This window comes from Myxine glutinosa, chromosome 2 (assembly GCF_964187855.1).
Source record: "Myxine glutinosa chromosome 2, kmMyxGlut1.1, whole genome shotgun sequence".
In the NCBI taxonomy this organism is placed as follows: domain Eukaryota; kingdom Metazoa; phylum Chordata; class Myxini; order Myxiniformes; family Myxinidae; genus Myxine; species Myxine glutinosa.
In genome coordinates, this window is record NC_136262.1 from 67,664,842 (window position 1) to 67,687,433 (window position 22,592).

At 43.1% G+C, this 22,592-nt stretch overlaps 1 protein-coding gene across 1 annotated transcript; it reads right to left on the bottom strand.

The window, feature by feature from the left end:
• Positions 1–2,556: 2,556 nt before the first annotated feature.
• STOML2 (stomatin like 2) lies at positions 2,557–22,101 on the bottom strand. The gene is made up of 10 exons (XM_068108030.2): positions 22,018–22,101; positions 15,137–15,271; positions 13,533–13,632; positions 10,419–10,477; positions 8,083–8,184; positions 7,496–7,630; positions 6,594–6,738; positions 3,785–3,864; positions 3,492–3,620; positions 2,557–3,243 (listed from the first exon to the last, which is right to left on the bottom strand). Exons 1-10 carry the CDS (start codon positions 22,051–22,053, stop codon positions 3,148–3,150), a joined length of 1,017 nt encoding a protein of 338 aa, XP_067964131.1. The 5' UTR covers positions 22,054–22,101; the 3' UTR covers positions 2,557–3,147.
• Between the last annotated feature and the right edge of the window lie 491 nt (positions 22,102–22,592).

The window sequence follows — 22,592 nt, forward strand, 5'->3', positions numbered from 1 at the left end:
CATGGAGTCGACGACAACCGTTGACTACCTGCTGGTGCGTAGGCGAGATAGGGCGCACCTACGGGACACAAAGGTGCTCCCGGCGGAAGAGGCTCTTTCACAGCACCACTTGGTTGTCTGTGACATAAGGGTGAAAGGTGCGAGGAGAGCTCGGTGGGTGAAGTACCAACCGAGAATGAAGGTGTGGAGGTTGAAAGAGGTGACAGTGAGGGAGGAATTAAAAGAGAGGCTGAGTAGGGTAGAGGATGATGTGGTTGAACTTGAAAGTGGTTGGATGTCAATGAAAGATAGTCTGTTGGGAGCCGTTGGTGAGGTATGTGGATGGACAAAAGGAGCACCGAGGCACTCGGAAACATGGTGGTGGGATGATGAAGTTGGAAAGAAGATTGACGAGAAGAGGAAGAAGTTCAATGAGTGGCAGAAGGCGAAGGGTACGGGGGCAAAAAAGGCAGAGCATGAAAGTTATAAGGCAGCCAGGAAGGCTGCAAAGAAAGAGGTAGCAAAGGCGCAGGAGGCATGTAGGAAAATGTTCGGAGAACGCTTGGATTCGGAAGAGGGTCAGAGAGCGGTATTCAGGATTGCAAAGCAGATAGCGAAAGAGAGGTGTGATGTGATGGGGGTGAGTTGCTTGAAGGATGAAGTGGGACAAATCGTTGTGGACCCAGATGGAACTAAAGGAAGATGGAAGAGATATATCTGGAAATACTGTTGAATGCAGAGAATGAATGGGATGGCAACATAGAGAGTAACCTAGTTTTAGGACCGGCAGAGAAGATAACCGAGAAGGAAGTTGAGGAAGTGATAAAAGCAATGAAGAGTAGAAAAGCGGGAGGGTCGACGGGAGTTGTGGGAGATATGTTGAAGGCAGCGGGAAATTGGGGTGTGAAGAGAATGACAGAGATCTGCAATCTGGTGGTGAAAGAAGGCCGCATTTCAGTGGATTGGGAACTGAGTACCCTCGTCCCTCTATACAAGGGGAAAGGTGACCCTCTGGACTGTGGCTCGAATCGAGCGATAAAGTTATTGGAGCATGGAATGAAGGTATTGGAAAGGGTGTTGGAGAGGAGGATAAGGAAGAAAGTGAAGATTGACGAAAGCAGTTTGGATTTATGCCAGGAAGAGGAACGACAGACATGCTTTTTATTGTGAGGCAGTTGCAGGAGAAGTACATGGAGAAGAGGAAGAAGTTGTTTCTTGGGTTTGTTGATCTGGAGAAAGCATTCGATAGGGTTCCACGTGAAGTAGTGACATGGGCATTGAGGAAGTTAGGAGTGGAGGAATGGTTGATCAGAGTAGTGATGGCAATGTACAAAAGAGCGCGCACAGCTGTAAGGACGAAGGACGGGAACAGTGGTGAGTTTGAGGTGAACGTGGGAGTGCATCAGGGGTCGGTACTAAGCCCACTACTATTTGTGGCTGTGATGGAGGTGCTGGCTCGGAACGTAAAGGAGGGTTTTCCGTGGGAGTTGTTGTATGCAGATGATCTGGTGTTGATTGGAGAAAGTATGGATGGACTGAAGGAGAAGATGAACGAGTGGAAGGAATGTACAGAGACAAAAGGTCTGAAGGTGAATACCGGAAAAACAAAGGTGATGGCAAGTGGTAAAGCATGTGGTGAGGTGGAAAGAACTGGGAAGTGGCCGTGTGCTGTGTGCAGGAAGGGCGTCGGAGTGAATTCCATTCAATGTGCAATGTGCACTGATTGGGTTCATCAAAAATGTAGTGGTTTGAGAGGGTCATTAACCAGTGTGGCAGGTACATTCAAGTGTAAGGTGTGCACAGAGGGAGCTGCAGATGGAGGAAATGTTGAGTTGGATCTTGGAGATGGCGTGAAGCTGGAAGGTGTGAAAACATTTTGTTACCTAGGAGACATGCTGAATGGAGAAGGTGGATCAGACTCGGCAACGGTTGCAAGAGTGAGATGTGCATGGAAGAAGTTTCGGGAACTGAGTGGCGTGCTGACGAGGAGGGGAGTGTCGTTGAAGCTGAAGGAAAAGGTGTGTGCTGCATGTGTGAGAAGTGTTATGATTTATGGGAGCGAGACATGGGTAATGAACGTAGAGCAGCAATGAAGGCAGCAAAGGGTGGAAATGCTAATGCTTCGGTGGATGTGTGGAGTATCATTGAGAGAGAGGAAGACAAATGATGAATTGCGAAAGATGATGGGAATAGAGCCTGGGATGGATGCTGTGAAGAGAAACAGTTTGAGATGGTTTGGTCATGTGTTGAGGAAGGATGAAAGTGACTGGTTGAGAAGAGTGATGGAAATGAATGTAGAAGGAAGTAGAGGAAGGGGAAGACCGAGAAAGACTTGGCTAAAGATGGTCGAAGAAGAAATGCGGGCAAGGGGGTTAACAAGGGGAGATGCAGAAAATAGGGCAAAATGGAGAAGATTGTCATGGGGACCGCAAGGCTAACCCCCACTCTTGCAGGGAAAATGTCCTTAAAATGCCTGTTGTTGTTGCTTGTAGCCACTCAAGTGATGGATCATTTTCAATAGTTGCAAATAAAGCCGATAAAATACTGACAGTCATGTACACAGGTGGAAAAATGAAATGGTAGAGAAAACAATTTATTGGGTTTGATTCCCTGCAAAAGGTTTGAATGTGAGACAACTTGCAGTGATTCGCATTTTGGTTCCATTCAACATTGTGCCCAAACATGCTAATTCAAGCAGATTTTCACCATTGCAGATTCAACAAAGCCTGATATGAAAAACTGGTGAACGTTAACAGAAAAAGGGAGTAAAATATGATGTTTCGGCTCTCAAATGTGTTATAATCAATCGGTGAATTTTGTCCTCACTTTGAAAATGCCAACTTTGGGAGAAGTTTATACTCAACTTCACTTGAAGCCACATCTTGCTTATCAGAGCCACGATGCATAATCGGCATCTAAGTATTCATCAGTGTACAAGGGAAGACCAAAACATTGAGACTGTGTTTAGGAATATATTTTAATGGCTTAATTAATCATTCAAAACCCCAACAATTAACAACATTCCTCTCACTGTCTTAAAAGTTGGCTCCCAGCGAGCATCCAAGGTTAGGGACCCAGGCACAAAGGGCCAAGGCTGCTCAGGGCAGATCCTTTTGTACACCCCAGGAGGAAGGAGGAAAGGGGAGAGGGCCGAGCTGGTAGTCATGACTACGAGCTTTCATCCGTACATTTACTTTCTTCCAGTGGAGGGTTCCGTTTCGCAAATACATGCTTTTCGTCCAGCTGTTTGTAGATGGCGAGAGCCTGGGCATGGTGAGATCCGAGAGAGAAATTATATTCAGGACACAGAGTTTTGGTGCAACACCTGACTACGATAAACCTCTGGAAACAGAATCTCAATAACACTAAATGACTTTTATTTGAGTTAGACAACTCAAATGTATTCATTCATACCAATAAAAACTAGCTTCAGTTCAAGAGACGAGGTACTTTAGAGCAAAGTATATGAAGACACAAAATAAAGGACATGAACAAAAAAGAACGAATCTTACCTGTGTCACCATACTTTGGACATCCCCTGCATTGGTTGGAAGCAGCAAAGTGTTTGTCTCCTTTGCCAGTTTTGCAAATGCGTTTACATACTGCTCTGCAATACTGAGTGTTGCTGCTGAGTAACCGTTCTGCAAAGATCGCATTTATGAATGCTGCCATAAATGTATCCTGATAAAAGGGATCTCTGGTGCTTGATATGTGGTGGCAGCAGAAAAAGATTAATTGAGGCCAACAAAATGAAATGGTGAGTGCATAAAAGCAGTGATGTAGCAACAGAGGCTGGAGTAATTACCTGATGTAGAAGCGCTTCAGCTATCCTGTTGATGGCTTCGGACTTTGCAATTGCTTTCTTTGTAATAGCCATTGCCTCACCTGGAGAGAAGACATAAATATTGTCTTGAAAGAAAAGCTGGGAATAAAGCATCAACTAGCCTAGGAAAGAAAGCAGGAGATTGCTCTGGAGGCAATAAGAGTCCAAGGCTCTCTGCATTGATGTCACATTTTGGCAGAAGGCCGAGTCCCAAGGTCTGCTTCTCACCCATCACAGGCAGGTTTGGTGGATTCTCTTTTGCATTTACCATGTCTCAACCTCTATCCCCCAGTCACCTATTTGTGCAATTTTCTCGATTTTCCAGGAGTTTCAAGGACTTGGACAAGTTTTTTTTTTTTTAGGACTTTCCAGTACTGGAAAATGCTTTTTCATTTTTCCATGAATTTCAAGGAGTTTCGAGGACTGTGTAAACCCTGCCTGTATAATCCTGCATCAAACTTGTATCCTTGAAAACCCACGCGGTTCGGAGTGCACAATTATTGTGGCAAAGACGCATTAGCGGGGTCATATTCTTCAGTGTAATTATTAATTCATTTTTGTGGGTTGTTTTGTGCTGGGATTATCCATGCACCACGCACGGGTTGTGTTGTAAAAAATCCTTCATTTCCTTACTACATATCTGTCTTGCCCTGCATTTTGCTGAGCTTGTAAAGCGTTTCAGCCCATTGGCTTCCCTGGAAGGGATTTGAAATAATTTAGGGGAGGAAGATTATTATAATCCTATAATTTCTAACAGCACTTTCTTATAATCCTATAATTTAGAACAGCACTAGCAAAACTCTTTCAATGTATTGCCCCCTCCCAGGTATCTGCATACCACACACCACCCACCATCAACCCCCTTCTGGTGAAACTCCCAAAATTTAAATCAATGCTCTCCTTCACTCATTTGTTCCTCTTTTTACCATCTGTAGAGCCAACTTCCACATTCTCTTCGATCCAATTCTTCCTTCTAAGTCTAGAAGACAGCTCTTCAACACCATCTCAGATCATACCCCATCCAAAACCATGACTTTTTCTACCCCTCCCCCTCTACCACCAAGCCCAACTCTTTCCAGATTTCCAGTTTTTATTCCCAGAGTTTGCTTCTGTATCAATCTTATACACCCACTACATCCTCCCCTACCCCTCATCTTTCCCCACACATCTTACTTGTCCAAGTCTCCCTCTATTTTGTCCTTAAACCCTGCTGTTGGTGTCCCCTCACTTTTCGACTTTTGTTATGTTGCATCCTGATCCATTCCGTGTTCTAGCTCTTTCATGAGCCTTGACTCTGTATATAAAAATAAGAACATCATGGGATCTTTAATGTTCACCAACAAATGCAGGCAGACAGGACACCCAGATTAATGCCTATTCGAGGGACGGCACACACATTGATGAATCATCCTGTCTGTGAAACACCGGGATGACAGTTTATAGATTTGAACCCAGGCTAGACAGCTTATAGTTGAGTCTGATTACTACTACGACAACAACAACTAAAATAAAGAAGAAGAAGAATAAGAAGAAGAAGGAGAAGAATAAAACATTACAAAGTTATTTAGAAACATGCAAAAACATTTCACCAATAACGAACGAAATTTCATACACAAACTCACTCCATTTGCCCTCCAAAAGAGAGGACACAGCCACCATTTGCTTTGCTTTGTACATTGCTGTGTTGATGCTTTTGTGCATCACTTCCGTCTCATCTTTTCTTTTCTCATCTTTTCATCACTTCCAAGATTGGACTAAGCCTGACTGATGGTTGGATATTGATCGATCAAAGAATCTTGGGTTTTGTGACGTCATTAAAATAAAACAGGGAAGTCCCTCAAAACATCATTGGCATGACATGCACAGATAAAATATAATATACAGAGCATCTCAGGAACTTGAATCTGAATTCTTAGATTTGCACCTATCATAAAAATCCTCCTCATGGACCCATCTGCCAGCACTGGGTCAGTTGGTAGACGTTAAACATCCCACAATGTCTTTCACGAAGGGTAGGCGAGTTATCTCCAGCACGCTGACTAAATTCCAAGTTCCTACCGGTTAAAGTCAAGCCTGGCCAGCTTGATCCAGAAAGACTTGGGCCAGAACTGTTCCCCATGGATGACCCCTCAAGGTAGGATAGATTTGGGTGGTGGTAGTAGGTAGTAGTTGTAGTAGATTTCAGGTAACTCCAAAAAATATTTGTATTTCATGTTAGGACCCCACTAAAATATATTATTCATGCATGGCAACGTGTGAAATTTAGTACTTGCGGTGCTGCATGGCAGGCCTGTAGGTAAGATAGGCAAGATATTACAACGGTTTCTTGAAGAAATACAAATCATGCCTTATCTGCCATACGTTTATTAAAGATTCTGTTGCGTCACGTGCCCTGCAGGTTGTGATGCAATATTTGGCAATCACATCAAACTGCCTACATCGGCACCTCCTCAAACGGTAGATTCATTATCACTTTTATGTTGGTAAATAAAATGTATTCTGTTAGGTCACGTAGTGCGACGAGAATATTCATGCAAAGTCCTGATTATTTTTTTCCTAAAAGAGATGTCCCCAAGGACTTTTAGCAACAGGAACACACAATCACTCTCTTGAGCCAGCTACGTTGCTTCTTCGGCCATTTGCAACGGAATAAGACTACACATGAGAAAAATGATTTGAAGGTGACAGGAGAAATACAAAATAAATAAATAAAAATCACCCATGTTGAGAAACCACATTTACACACAGGGTGGATTGAGTTATGGAAAGATGGCAAAGAAAGAAATCTTACCATCTGCAAAGTTGATCTGTTTGGTACGCTCGCCCTCAGATAACAAGATCTGTGAACGTTTCATGCCCTCTGCTTTGTTGACCTCAGATTCCCGTACACCTTCAGACTCCAAAACCACCGCACGTTTGCGCCGCTCAGCCTCTACCTAAGAGAGTGAGATGTGGTTGTCTTGGCTTATGTCATCAGAGATTCCCTTTTTACTATACAGTAAACCTTTAAATATCACGCATTCCGCTTTCACAATTTCAACCAATCGCAGGCAACTTCTCGGTATACCTACTTATCACGGGGCATAATTTCAACCATTCGCGGTTTTTGAACCGAGTTGCGAGTCATTGTTTGCGTTTACACAGGTGGTTAAAGTGCTCCCCAAAGTGTTAGTGTCATTCCAGTCCCATGATTCTAATATTGAAAGGATGGAAAAAGCCTTAATATTTGGATTGAGGACCAAACACAGAGAAAAGAGCCTTTTGAATGGACAGGTGATATGGGACAGATGATATGGGGCAAAGCATTGCACATTCATGGACATTTTCCATGCGGCATCTGGGAAGAAGGTTCGGTCACCATAACGTCAAGTTAGGCAGTGAAGCAGCATTGGCAGATCATATTTCTGTGGAGAACTACCTGCTGCAGCTCAATAAACTACCAATCGAGGAGAAGGAATTTATGCCAGAGCAGGACTTTAACACTGACAAGACGGGATTATTCTGGAAGACGAAGACGAAGACCCCCCCCCCCCCCCCTCCGTGACATTGAAGGGTTTACTGTTCTGACAGTGATGATGATGACAATGACGACAACAATGAGACAAGATGCAAGTCATCCACATTCTACAAGATCAAATTAGCCAATCCCCAATACTCGATTTGGTTACCCAAACCGTCACCGAGCGTCCTTACCTGCATCTGCATGGCGTCGCGAACACGTTCAGGGAGCTGGATGTCTTTTATTTCATAACGAAGGCACTTTATGCCCCACATGTCAGATGCCTCATTTATTGCCTTAACGATGTTTGCATTCAACGATTCTCGCTCCTGCAAAAGTGGAAGCATATGTTAAAAAAGGAAAAATAACTCATTCTACAAAAACACTGACTTCAAATTTTCCATGATACCCAATTTGGTTTTTCCTTAACCAAAATCACATTGTGTAGAGGTCATCGCACAGTAATTTACAACATGTTTTCCTTGGTTTGCCACTGTTAATTTTCACATATAATGAACAAGGATCTGAAACAATCAATAATAATTATGGGAGGGATAAATCCGTTAATTAAAGACTGGATTGATGTGTAAGTGAAAGGGGGGAAGTAAGTGAAAAAAGAAAAGAAAAGGAAAACACTATATACCATTTATAATATGTTACCTTTCCAATTCAGCAGAAAAGTCACATGATTGGAGCGACACAAGGAGTGAGTGCTATTATAAAAGGAACAAAACCTTGTGGCTATCAGAGAGCAAACAAAGTCCACGACACCAAACAGCACCTTGAACACCGAGTCAAGTGTAATCTTTCCCAGCTCCGAGCGCATTGTGGTTTGTGCAAGCTGAGTGACCGCATACTCTGGATCCTCCACGCCATAGCTGGCCTTATGAGTGAAAAATAAAACAAGCATTTCAGGACGTTTGAAAATCGATCTAAAATCATTTAGCCAATGTACAGTACAACATCCACACCAAAGGAGAGTTCAAAAGGAGGGCTGCCGCATGGGTTCCTAACTCTGAGGAAACAAAACAAACTCTATGGTGGTGTGCAGCTTTGGGAAACATTTGCCATGAATGTCATGTTCAACCACACTCGCAGTAGCAAGATCGACTGAACCGCAATAGCAGACAATACTTATAAAATGCCAGTCAGAGGGGCACACAGGGTCAAATATATAAACGATTGCAGATTCTTGTCTTGGATAAAGTTTCTTCCTATTCAATAAAATGCAACCCCTCGTAGCTGGTTGTATAAATTTCTGGGGCTATGTCTGTTACAGTGCCCGCCATAGGTTGGGGCAGGAATTTGGCCAAAGTGCGGGCACAAAACAGCATACTCGAATGCCAAAATAGTCAGATCTTCAACATCCACCAGAAAAAGGTAGTAGACATGGCCACAGCTAAAAGCCCACCGGACAGACAATATACTCAATGATGCAACGCTCTTCCTTCAAAGCTCCAAGGGGATAGTTTATAGTCAGGGTCGGGAGTTTAACTCAGATTTGACACTTCACAGGTGAGTACGTTACCTCTAAACCATCCCATCAGCCCCATTTATTCCTATAATAAGAAAGGGCATGCCACCATCACAAGATGGTATGCCATTTTTGAGAGATAAATGTAGTAATGCTGCTGCAAGTACAACAAATAGGGCAATGAATAGTTAGCTATACATAACATTAAGTTGATAAGACTATAGCAAAGACCACATTTGCCTTATTGCAACAAGCCTCAACTTCAAGGTACATTTGTGATTTGTTTTTTTTATTCTATCAATCATTATATCTCTATCTCAGGTTTGGAAAGATGGACTCGAGGGACACACACCTCTAAGTTGTCTAACCTGGGTTTGAATCCTGACTCAGCTATAAACTGTCATCCTGGTGTTTCACAGGCAGGGTGATTCATCAATGTGTGTGCCGACCCTCAGACGGATGTGAAACTGGCGTCCCATCTGCAGGCATTAGTTGGTGGACATTAAAGATGCCACAGTGTTGTACGCGAAGAGTAGGTGAGTTATCACCGGCATCATGAACAAATTACAAATTCCTGCCTTAACTACTTAGTCGAGTGTCAGGCCTGGCCAGCTGGTTTGTGAAAGACTTGGGTCAAAAAACACAAGAACGTGGGAATATTGTTGCCGTTAAGGAAAAAGAAGAAAAAGATTATATCTCTAACTCAGGGTTTTTTTTATTACCCTACAACTTTATATCTCGATGTGAGCCTTGCATCCTTTGTTTTTCACGCTCTTTCACAAGCCTTAAAATATGTATAACCCCTTACATTCTTACAGGAATAAAGAAGTTATGACTTGCTTCACAACAATGCGTCTTACCAGCAGATCTACAAACACAACAGGAAATGCCAAACGTACTGTAGCATATTCGGAAACGGCTAAAGATGTTCACAGTGCAACCGTTCAGTTTAAGTTCCTCTACAGCTAAATTATGGAGATACAACTCAATTTCAAACTAGAACAGCACTCTTCGACGTAGCAACGTCGACCGATATGCCTCCGCCCATATTATTACATCATTATACATATTTGTACCAAATTTGGTCAATATCCCATCACTGGTTGACAAATTGGCACAGTAACAAAATTTTTATCTAATGGGACCTCTGACCTCTTGACCCCATAATGTAATCCATTTATATTTTCATCATTATACATACCTGCACCAAGTTTGACTTAGATCCCTTCAGCTGTTTTCAGGATATAAACCTATTACAGACTCTGACCTTTGACCTTTTGATCCCAAAATCAAATCAGGTCATCCTTGCATCATAATACATACTTTTACCAACTTTGGTGAAAACCCTATTACTGGTTGATACATTATTGCGCTAACAGGATTTTTACCCAACATGACCTCTGACCTTTGACCGCAAAATCAAATCTTTGCATCGTTATACATACCTGCACCAAGTTTGACTTGGATTCCTTCAGCCGTTCTCAAGTTATCGCAGTAACGAAAAACAAGCACAGACGAACGGATGGACAGACAGCCGGACGGACAATCCGAAAACACAATGCCTCTGGTGACTTCGTCGACGGAGGCATAAAAATGTCTTATGGTGATGATGTTGTACCACTTGGCCATCTGGGATGACTTACATTGTATGGGTCCAGAATACGAAGGTAAAGAACACCGTCAATAGACAAAGTGACATTGTCTGGGTAAAGAAAAGCATACCATGAGACAGACGTTGGACATCATTCTCAAGCATTAACAACATTGGTTTTCAAACAAAAGTTACGGGGCCGAATTTACAAAAGGCGTTTATAGACGCGCCGCGATGATCACCCAATCAAAGTTCATCGCCAATCGATGAAGAGGCGGATCTAAACTTAATCATAAGCATTGAAATAACAAAAATTTTTATACGTCTGTCATGACCTCTGAAAAATGGCCTCTAAAGGTGTTTTTTTTTTTTGTTTTTTTTTTTGTTAGGGATTCTTTCAAAGTATGTTTAAGGCCTTGAAGAAATCATTGCATGGCTTATAATAGGTAGTTTACATGTGACCGTGAATATGGATGCGTTAATAATGCTTGAATCAGCTCACGAGGAGGCAGAAGCGGATAGTAATAGAGGAATTTCAGAGATATCCCATAATGATGTGTGTGCCGCCATGTTGGTTGTATTCACTTCCCTGGCAACGATAGCATCAGTAGCTCTACAATCTAGCACGTGTATCTCGTTATTCTGACTTACTGCAATTGAAAGTTAGCCTAATTATTTGGTCTTGTTTACCTTGCTAACCAATATGGTGCCCGAGCACTGGGTGCATCATGGGTAATGAAACCCCTCTATAGGGAGGTTTGCCGACTTTGTACCTTTGTCTTCGTCTTCATCCTGCTCCAAAGTTCTCAGAGGTCCCTGTCATATGATTTTGGGCGCTCTAGGAAATGGGCCGCCATCCTTTTTGAAATATCTTTCCATGAGAGCTATTTTTTCTCATTTGTGCCGGTGTCACTTTTCCTATGTTGGATTGTTCCTTCGTGAACCTTGATTACTTCGATTAAACCCATTCGCTGCTTGCATTATAAATTGTCCCTTCTTTTCTTTCCTGACATGTGGTCGTTGGAACAGAAGAACTAAAAATTGACGAACACAAGGCCAATGCAGAGTCATTTAGGTGAACCAGCAAGGTACCAATCTCCTGACTGGTTTGTCGATAGCTCACATCAAATGAGTAATTTTTTGGAATGTGTATTGGTAGAAATGAGAATTCAACATGAAGTGAAGATATGGACAGTGACTCGTCGTAGATGTTTACCTTATAGACAATGGTGGTCCGCTCAGAAGAAGAACTATCGTTAGTGATTTAAAATGTTGTGGAAACAGCAATTTGGTAATTTTGAAAATTTGACCTATCAAGCGTTTTACATGATTGAATATTGTGCATAACACATTTGGTAGATACATTTTCTAATTTTGGACGAGGAGGTGTTTACATGTTTTGGATGACATTGACCTTGACTTTTGGCTAATTTTGACAAAAATTTATACACATATACTACGCATGCAAATAATCTGTGTAAATTTCAAACTGATATCTTTACTTTTCTCTTTGCCACGTGGGACTTTTCACTATGGTACCAACCAAGATGAGCAGAATATGGAAAAAGAGAGAAAACTAATTATTTAATTACGTTTTGCTCCGTCTTCGTTTGGTACTGAGGCGGTTTACCAAATAGGGGGCCTTTTGATTATGGCTGGTGACCCTCAAGTGTTACTGCAGAAGGCCATCAGACAAAAGGTCTTAGGAGGTCTAAGGGTTCTAATGGGGCCTAGAGTACATGAATAGGTCTTCGGGTCCTGAAGCGTTTTAGGGGTCTTAAAGAATATTAGGGTTATAAAGGGTCGAGAGTGTCTTAGGGTTATAAAGGGTCTACAAGGATTGCAGCGGTCTTCAGGGGTCTTCGGGTTATAAAATGTCTGAAGGATTTTGGACTCTTGAGGGTCTTAAGGGATTTGGGGCCTTAAAGGGTATTGGGGGCCATAAGGGTCTTAAGGCTCGAAATGGTCTTCGTGTATTAAGGGGTATTCAGGGTGTTAAGCGGTCTAAAGATATAGAGGGCCTGGAACTCACATGCACGGACGGACACATGCACACACTCATGACTCCTTTTATAGTATAGATTGGTTATGTAACCTCTTAAATGGTGCGCTGAACAAAATAAATGTTTAAAGGGCATTGAATCATAACTTAGGCGCACAAAACTAATCAGCTGTTTGGGTGCGCACAACTAATTGGCTCTTTGGGTGCGCAAAACTAATCGGCTGTTTGGGTGCGCAAAACTAATCAGCTGTTTGGGTGCACACAACTAATCGGCTCTTTGGGTGCGCAAAACTAATCAGCTGTTTGCGTGCGCAAAACTAATCAGCTGTTTGGGTGCGCACAACTAATCAGCTCTTTGGGTGCGCAAAACTAATCAGCTGTTTGGGTGCGCAAAACTAATCAGCTGTTTGGGTGCGCACAACTAATCAGCTCTTTGGGTGCGCAAAACTAATCGGCTGTTTGGGTGCGCAAAACTAATCAGCTGTTTGGGTGCGCAAAACTAATCAGCTGTTTGGGTGCGCACAACTAATCAGCTGATTGGGTGCACAAAACTAATCAGCTGTTTGGGTGCACACAACTAATCAGCTATTTGGGTGCGCAAAACTAATCAGCTGTTTGGGTGCGCAAAACTAATCAGCTGTTTGGGTGCGCACAACTAATCAGCTCTTTGGGTGCGCAAAACTAATCGGCTGTTTGGGTGCGCAAAACTAATCAGCTGTTCGGGTGCGCACAACTAATCAGCTGTTTAGGTGCGCACAACTAATCGGTTGTTTTGGCACACACAACTAATAGGCTGTTTAAGAACACACAACTAATCGGCAGTTTAAGCACACACAACTAATCGCCTGTTTATCTCCCTTCATAAATTGCTATCTAGACGGGTGATTAGCTGTTCGTGTATAAATATGTTTTTGTCATTGTTTAAGGGTTAGGTGTGTGTTAGAAAGATTCTCACCAAGCACCTTTTGTAAATTCAGCCCTAAGTCTCATTGTTATGCAGTTGTTGTGACAATAATTATATTTATGTATACATTTGAGTAAAGTTTATCACTTTTTCACTTGAGTAAAGGATGGGTACAATTCACCACATTTCATTCTCATCGAGTTTCTCGTAGTTGCACATAATCAAGGATTGCATCACATACATAATATTAGCAAACTCACCCAAACTGATTGCAGTCTGTTCTGGGATATCGATGACTATTTCCTTTAGACTCTGAACATATTTGATTCGATCAACCACAGGAATAAGGATGTTCAAACCCTGTGAAATAGTGATGCAAAAAATATACATTTCAAGAGTTTAGAGAAAATCCTTGATTTGTAAGATGCTATGCAATTTGGACAAAGTTCACTTGATGTCAACAATTTTATGCAGGCTAAAGAACAACCCTCAGTCCGGTTGCCCAGCTTGAATCCCAGCAAACCACATCAAAGCGGTCACGGCAGCCGACTGATTCGGTCGTCCCGGGATGAGTCACCTTCTGTCCCCCACAATATCATGCTGAATGGGTCCACTGTGCCAGTAAATGTACCGTGCTTATCGGCGCCATGCACCTGATCTCGAATAACGACCGGGCAGAGTGTTGTAACGCGTATGACCCAGATCTAATTTGTCCTTTAATCGACTTGCACAATAATTGCAATCACAATCAGAACCACGAGAATTCACTCGGAGACCAAGTGGTTTTAAAGCTCAATCAAAGGTTACGGGACAGGAATACAAGAAGGAATCAATCATCAACAAATAATCACCCTTTAATACTTACGTATACGTGCCAATGAATCACACAAACAAACGGAAGCCTTAATTATCAAGTCTTAAGGCCTCTTTCATACCACAGGAGATAGACAAGAGAGAGACAGACAAGATTTAAATATCTTGACTGTGCCTGGCAGGACACAGCTTGACCCCTTGGTGGAGACATGAGCAGGCAAAGGATCAATTTGCGCAGCTACCCTTTCCTGGCACAAAGAGGGTAGTGGGTGTGGTTTGCTGTGTGGGGCGTGGCGGAGAACACAGCAGCAAAAGGGGCCAGTAGAGGGGGAAACTCTGCGGCAACTCGCATGTGGTTCCCCAGCAAAGTTCCCGGGCATCTGCTGTCACCCACCCCTCACTGCTTACACCAGTCTTTACAGTCCCCCCCCCCCCCACCCACTTTGGTAACACACTTAGCCCCTCCCCACGGGGCCCAGTTTATGGGTGGGACACTCCTCCCTGAACTGTCACTCAGATCTCCTTCTCGGTTTCGGTTGGAGTTTCCCACCCAAACTTACGCCTAATGGTATGTCAGAATGTTTTGAAGCACATAAAAGAGATTCCAAAGATAAGAACATTAAAAAGGGGTTTCCATGGATGGCCCTTTTAGACACAAACATTGGGGATTAGTATGACATCTTTTGATAAATAAAATAATGCACATCTCATATCACAATTAAATTACCTCACACTTATCCTAATACATGCAATATGGGAGATAACTGACCTATACTGTGCAAAGCTAGCCCCTATAAGTCATTCCTACAACAGTACATCAAGATTACTGATACTACATGGGAGTCATCGGAAGGAATCTGAATAAGCAAAGAGTAAAGATGGAGTCATCAGGAGGAACCTGGATAGGATTTGGGTTTCAGCTGCTACTCCTCTACCCTCAAACCCATCCAGGTACAGCCGATTCGTTTTAATCACTTGGACAAAAGCAACTGAATAATGCGCTTAGCGTAAAAGCAAAATACAGGACACCAGGATCTCAGCAGTATTTCACCGGTTCAAGGATTCGATGGAAACGGCCCATGCGCTCCACCACCCAGGCCTCCTGCTGCGGGACAAACAACAACACCGTGTTCATGGGCAGACTTGAGGCTGCACGCATGTGACTCGCCAACAGTGGCACCGATGCCTGTGATGATGGTAGTAGGTCGAAGAGAAGGGGCAATCAGTTAATCAAATCAATTACACATGCCAAAGACCCACATCAATTCCACTTTAAAATACAATTTGTGAGAGTATGGGAAAACAAGTTGCCATGCTATATCTTCTACATATATAAAAGAAGGTTTTTGTTTGTTTGTTTGTTTGTCTGCACGCGCTAATCTCCTGAACGGTGAAAGATAGGAGGAAACCTCTGAAACCAAAAATGTTAGTACGGGCCCCGGGAAGGTTATAGGCTCGGTGGTGAGGCCGGTCGAGGCCGCCTCGGCCGGGCTGGGCTCATTTCACAATAAATCTTCTTCTTCTTTCAAAATTATCTTGAAGTACAACTTATGCACTTAATAGGAATATCTGACTGATTGCAACACATGCTTTCAAAATTCTCTCTCGCGGGGCCCGACAGAAGAAAGAACAAGGAATCGTTGAGCACTAACTCATACTGGGCCCGCGTCAGACCTATGTACAGAAGATTAAATTCGTTCAAAAAGAACCCGGGCAACGCTGGGTGCATTCAGCTAGTACTATATAAAATAAGGCATGTTCTACCCAAACCTTCGACCATCGCTGCCAGTGAGTGGATTTTCAATCTTTGCGGAGGGAACGGGTATCTCTGAAATGAATGAATGATCGTTTTAACGGCATTTTCCCCACTAGAGCGGGGGCTAGCCTTGCGGGCCCCATGACAATCATGGTTCCCTGTTTGAGGCAATGTTTTTTTTTTATGGCCGGATTCTCTTCCTGACACAAACCCTTAGTCGCCTCTTATGATGCGCAGGGATACGGTGTACCTATTCTAAATCGGGGTACACACCGGGTTCATTCATCCCAGCAAGCTGGTACTCAATTTGCCGACCTCGGAAGGATGACAGGCTGAGTCAACCCCCCTGGCGTTAATTCAGCGATCAACCAGAATTCAAACTCTGGACCCCAAGCCTGCACCCTAACCGCTAAGCCAACACGAGGCTACATATTGTACAGTCAACGCAAATTCTACAACATACTGTACAGTGTACATACACGTGTACAATACTTTGATGTCACTATAAAATTGTCTTAAATCCCTTAGAGCACACAATTCCAAGGTTCTGATATAAATATGTTTCCAATGAAAACACAGGAAACTTTATGATGTCTGAACAGAACATATATAGGTGCTTCAAGTGTTTCAATCAAACTTCTCTTCATTTAAGTGCTTAAAAATTCATTCATTTAAGTGCTTAAAACTTAAACTAACGTAATTCGTTCGATATTAAATGTTAGCTCTTTCACGAGCCTCGATTCTGTATACAAAAAAATAAAAAAAATAAATAAATATATAGCTGTGAGATTGATAAGAGAAACTCAAAAAGGTTCTGATTTAATTGATCGATTCATGAAAATGTATCTCCTAATACGTGATTTTTGAAACGACGTATGAATACAAACGAGGCATTTTGTTGAATGAAAATGAGGCCTCCTTGACTTGGTTCTGCTCGACGGGCACTTTTAACCTGCCATTGCTAGCACAAAATCTAATTCAAATAGTGTTTTTAACATCATTTGCAGTATTTAGATGAAAGAGCAGAATTTTCTAAATTGTTAACGATAATTGTTCTGTCCCTACATGCAAATCGGACTGACGGAAATATAGGAACACAAGAAATATCCATGGATGCGACATGTTGAGATCCTACACACAAAAAAAAAATATATATAATGGCCCTCACAGCCCATACAGCTCCGACGCCCACCCCTCATTAATTTCTAACTATAAATGTCAATATGTCTGTCTGTGTGTCACATGTGTGTCACATCATGTGTGTCACATGTGTGTCACATCCACATCATGCCAAAGACCTCTGGATGGATTTGGACCATGGAGTATACTTCCTCGCTGTTGCAGTTGGTTCGAATAGCGCCAGCTTTGGTGAAGCTGAGTACTACAGGTTGGATTGAATTTGAATTTCTCCAGTCTGACTCATCATCTATGGTTATTCTCGTCGCCACCATGGCTAGCTTTTCCTGTCATTGGGGATGGGTACTTTTGCTAATAGTAAATATAATCATTTTAAACTTACACTGTGCATCAACAAGACCCAGATACGGCCTTCACATCGGTGTCAAGAAGCAACTTCTCAAAAATCCTCTCAAATAAGTTTCTGTTACTCAAGCTTTTGGGTCTCACTATCTGCCATGATCTTTCCTGGAAAAAAACACATTTCCAAGCTTGCCTCCAAAGCCAGTTGCCGACTGGGCATCCTCAGTCATGCGAAGTCTTTTCTGGGCACACCTGAGCTCCTCACCACATACAAAGCTTTCATCCACAGCTCAATGGAATACTGCTCTCCCCTCTGGTCTGGTGCTCCTGCCTCACACCTAGCTTGGTTTCAGGCTGTAGAAACCAAAGCTTTCAGAATCATTGACATCTCCTGCAATGAAGCTGATTCTGAGGGCCTTTCACTCGCTCACTGCAGGCAGGTTGGTGGGCTGTCTTCTACAGTCTCCTCTCCGGCCTTGCTGCCCCTGCTCTGTCCCCCAAATATTCCTGCAGGATGCACAAGATCCGCCAGCAACCCTCTTCTAGTGAAACTGCCAAAATCAAGACCCTCTGCTCACCTTCACTCTTTCATTCCTCTTTTTTCTCACCACCATCCCTTATGATCTTTTCTGCCACCGTTAAGACACCCCAAATCCACCACTTTCAATCTCCAACTTCTTTCCTGAAATTCCTAGTAGTGTTCATTTGCTTTATACCATGTACCCCTTCCCCCTCCTCCAGCCCTCTACCTTCCACAGATCTACAAACGTCCCTGTTCTCTACTGTTGTGCTTGTGTGCTTCCCTCTCTCTCCCCCTCTTGTCCCCAGCTCCCTTCATTGTGTTTTATGTGTCTGTGCATGTTTTCATGTTTAATGTGTTAGCTCTTACACGAACCTCGATTCTGAATACAAAAAAAACAACCCCCCCCCCCAAAAAAAACCCAAATATGGCGTATCCCTAAATGTTGGGAATTATAGCATCGGCTTTCTGATTGCAGACTCCATAAAATAAATCACCAAGCCCTCCATGTTCACACGAGATAATCCTACAAAGATTGTAGATCCACTCACTAGCAGCGATGGTCGAAGGTTTGGGTAGAACACGCCCGTCTATGACCCTTCGGGCTCTGCACTGACTCACAAGGCATCAGGAGCATTGCAGTACAGTGCTGCAAGCCATCAATTTTTTGGGCAACTTCAGAAAGTTTAACAACTATTCCGTTGTGCAGAGGCACACCCTTTTCTTGCCAGCATGTTTCCAAGTATTTTGGGTTTTTTTTGGAAGTTTTGTGTGGAATTTCAGGAAACAAACCTACCTTGCATGTGATATATGTTTGGCTGCCCTGACAACTTCCACTGCTAGGGGTTTCTACGCATGCGTGCTGAGCATTCTGTAGTGGATTACGGCATTTTTATGGATTTGGGCATTTTATGGATTACGGCATATCAAAACACGAACAACGCTAATTTTAGAACGAAATTTCATGAAAACAAAAGTTCTGAGTTATTCTTTTCTAGCAATACCAGTCTCATTATCACTGAACTGTGTCCCATCAATGGAATACAAAACATGAACAGCTCAACCTGGCGGAGGTATGCGCTCCACCGAGTGCCATTCTAGTTTTGAATGACTTGGTTTTTTGGGGTTTTGTTTTGTTTGACTTTTGTGATATCTTGGCTTTATATGACGTAAAAACGTCTTCTTTTTTTTTTTTTTTTTTTACGGCATAGCCCATAGGGCAAAGCCGTCAAGAACAGTGTTTGTCCGTCTGTATGTATGTCCCCTCAAACGTATACCAATCAGAGATGAGGATCTGGTCACATGACAGGATGATGTGATTACGTCTGATGTGATTACGGCATACGGCAGCTGACTCTCCACACTCCGGCATTTTGATTCCAATTTCGTTCAGGCTGAACATATCGTCGAACCTGTCATATATCACAATCGCCATGCTCTACCTTTACGTTTTTCATTCAGTGTGAAACACAAACAAACCGATTGTTAAAATGACCATCAAATATCGAAAGCATCGGCGTTACGGCTCTTCCAATGCAGTACATATAGGCCTTAGGCTTCATGCCTCACCTTCGGACCGCTTCAGACAAATTAAGCCCAGGTTTCTTTATACAGTAGTGTATAGTTTCAGTCGTATCGTTTTCGTAATAGTAACAATAATATAGTAAATATAACCATAACACTTTAATCCCAATGTCGTGAATACAAAGTTAATGGATGGAAGCGGTTTATGGTTCATGAATCAATGAAAAGCGGTGTTCGGCACCAACAACCGCAGAAGTAAGGAATTCGCCTTGGTTTTTTGATAGCATGTTATTAACCCAAACCTTGTGGGGTATATAGATTACAGTAGGTCTTCCCTCAGTTCTGTAAGTAAAACTTACCTCACGGATGTCGGAATTCCTCCAAATTTCTTTGTTTAATCTATCTATAATTCCAGTAATCTCTGTATGTCTGTATGTCTGTGACCGCTGTTTCTCGACAACCACGGGTCCGATATACTTGAAACTTGCCAGGTATATTGCTGGGGACCCGAGGATGTGCCTTTTCAAGGTTTCATATTAATCGGACAAGTAGTTACCGAGCTATGTCCAAAAAACGATTCAACCAATCAGAGAGCAGCGAGTTATCACGTGTGCCGAACGTGGCGAACAGACTCTGCCTCGGACGGCACATTTGAGAGCGTATTCATTTATTTCACGTTGGCAAACTATGTTGCCGCTATGTTGGCGTTAAACTATGTTTTAAAACTAATTAAAACTAATTTGCGATTCTTTCGCTTTCCTGCGCGTTTGTGCACGCTATGGCGATTTCTTTACCAAACTCCGCAAGCCGTTCGCTTTGGACCAAACCATTTCATGTAAATAGAGGGGGGGGGGGGGGGGGTTGTCACCGTACTCGCAAGCCGTTCGCTTTGGACCAAACCATTTCATGTAAATAGAGGGGGGGGGATTGTCACCGTACTCGCAAGCCGTTCGCTTTGGCTTTGCGAATGGACCAAACCATTTCATGTAAATAGAGGGGGGGGGGGGGGGATATAATTTTAGATATATATATAGTACGGGCATGCCCTAGTGTTATAAACAGCATTAACGACTGTTTAAAAGCTAAGCTTGTGTGTTTGTGGTTTATAATATTTTACAAGCCCGGCTACACCGCTGTTAGACTTTTGGTCTCGTTTTATTAAAAATCTAACCAGAATTGTCGAGCGCATGGACACAGGGAACATTGATAATATACGGTGAAATGCTTCCATGATAACCACGTATCCAATTTTATATTTCCACGTAAAAGTGACGACACCAAGGGTCAACTCAAACAATTCCGTTTTGAAGTGAAAAATGAGCCGACGATATTTAAAATTCAGCGACAGCACAAATACTGGTGTGGATGCTCCTGGCGTAAGCCTGGCGTTGGCTTAGCGGTTAGGGTGCCGGCTTGGGATCCTAGGATCCTGGGTTCGAATCCCGGTCGATCGCTGAATTAACGCCAGGGGGGTTGACTCAGCCTGTCATCCATCCGAGGTCGGCAAATTTGAGTACTGTACCAGCTTGCTGGGATGAATGACCACGGTGTGTACCACGATTCAGAATAGGCTGGGATGAATGACCACGGTGTGTACCACGATTCAGAATAGGCTGGGATGAATGATCACGGTGTGTACCCCGATTCAGAATAGGCTGGGATGAATGATCACGGTGTGTACCCCGATTCAGAATAGGCTGGGATGAATGACCACGGTGTGTACCCCGATTCAGAATAGGCTGGGATGAATGATCACGGTGTGTACCCCGATTCAGAATAGGCTGGGATGAATGATCACGGTGTGTACCCTGATTCAGAATAGGCTGGGATGAATTGTCACGGTGTGTACCCGATTCCGAATAGGCTGGGATGAATGATCACGGTGTGTACCCCGATTCAGAATAGGCTGGGATGAATGATCACGGTGTGTACCCCGATTCAGAATAGGCTGGGATGAATGATCACGGTGTGTACCCCGATTCAGAATAGGCTGGGATGAATGGTCACGGTGTGTACCCCGATTCAGAATAGGCTGGGATGAATGGTCACGGTGTGTACCCCGATTCAGAATAGGCTGGGATGAATGGTCACGGTGTGTACCCCGATTCAGAATAGGCTGGGATGAATGGTCACGGTGTGTACCCCGATTCAGGATAGGCTGGGATGAATGTCGAATGGTCACGGTGTGTACCCCGATTTAGGATAGGCTGGGATGAATGTCGAATGGTCACGGTGTGTACCCCGATTTAGGATAGGCTGGGATGAATGTCGAATGGTCACGGTGTGTACCCCGATTTAGGATAGGCACACCGTATCCCTGCGCATTGTAAGAGCGTGACCAAGGGTTGGCATCAGGAAGGGCATCCGGCCATAAAAACATTGCCTCAAACAGGGAACCATGATCGTCATGGGGCCCGCAAGGCTAACCCCCGCTCTAGCGGGGAAAAATGGCCTTAAAAACGATCATTCATTCATTCATGCTCGGCCCGTTCATCAATCGATGAACGATATTGATGATCGATCGGTAAGTACCCAAAACCGTGCGCAAATGACGAACTTTTCGGAATCCGGGATAACCAAAGGCCGTATAAAATAAAAATAAATAATGGATTTAGAAGTTCCGAAGCAAACCGGGCGGGTTCTCCAAACTCACCCTGAGATCGCGCTGGGCGAACATGCGGGGAAACATTTTCACGGTGACCCGGAAGTGACGTAACGGATTAGTTCCTCGACGCAGTGTTACCTCGTTATTTTCCGAAAATGGACTCTTATGTTAACGTGAGTGACTTGCTGGTATTAGATTTTGAATTTTGAATTCCAAATAATGCGGCTTCCACGTAAACTTTCGGCGCTTCACTTTCATGATGCGACCACGTGTAATGCTTAATTCCTGTCGACAATTATAATAAACGATTCATCCAAACTAAGTATTGAAATTCGATGAAAGATATAGATAAGAAAGGTTCGTAATATGCTAAAATTATATTGGATGAACAAGCAAACAAGGATTGGGGGAGGGGCGTCGAGCTACTCGATGAACGTGATTTACATAAACCTGCATACGTATTATGTAGATATGTTCTCCCTCCATGAATCGTGAATCGATGACGAGTGAGCCGACACAAGCTACAACTATAATAAATAACATCTGATCGTTTTCATTGTTGCACGCAACATTCAACGTTATACGACCTCCTTTACAGAGTGAATGAAAAAACCGATAGCAAA

Coding starts and splice junctions, on each gene's coding strand:
- STOML2 (XM_068108030.2), bottom strand. CDS start 22,053: ATGTTTCCCCGCATGTTCGCCCAGCGCGATCTCAGG. Junction 15,272..22,017: donor TCGCCCAGCGCGATCTCAGG/GTGAGTTTGGAG, acceptor CCATCATCACAG/GCATCGGTGCCACTGTTGGC. Junction 6,739..7,495: donor GCGACGCCATGCAGATGCAG/GTAAGGACGCTC, acceptor TCACTCTCTTAG/GTAGAGGCTGAGCGGCGCAA.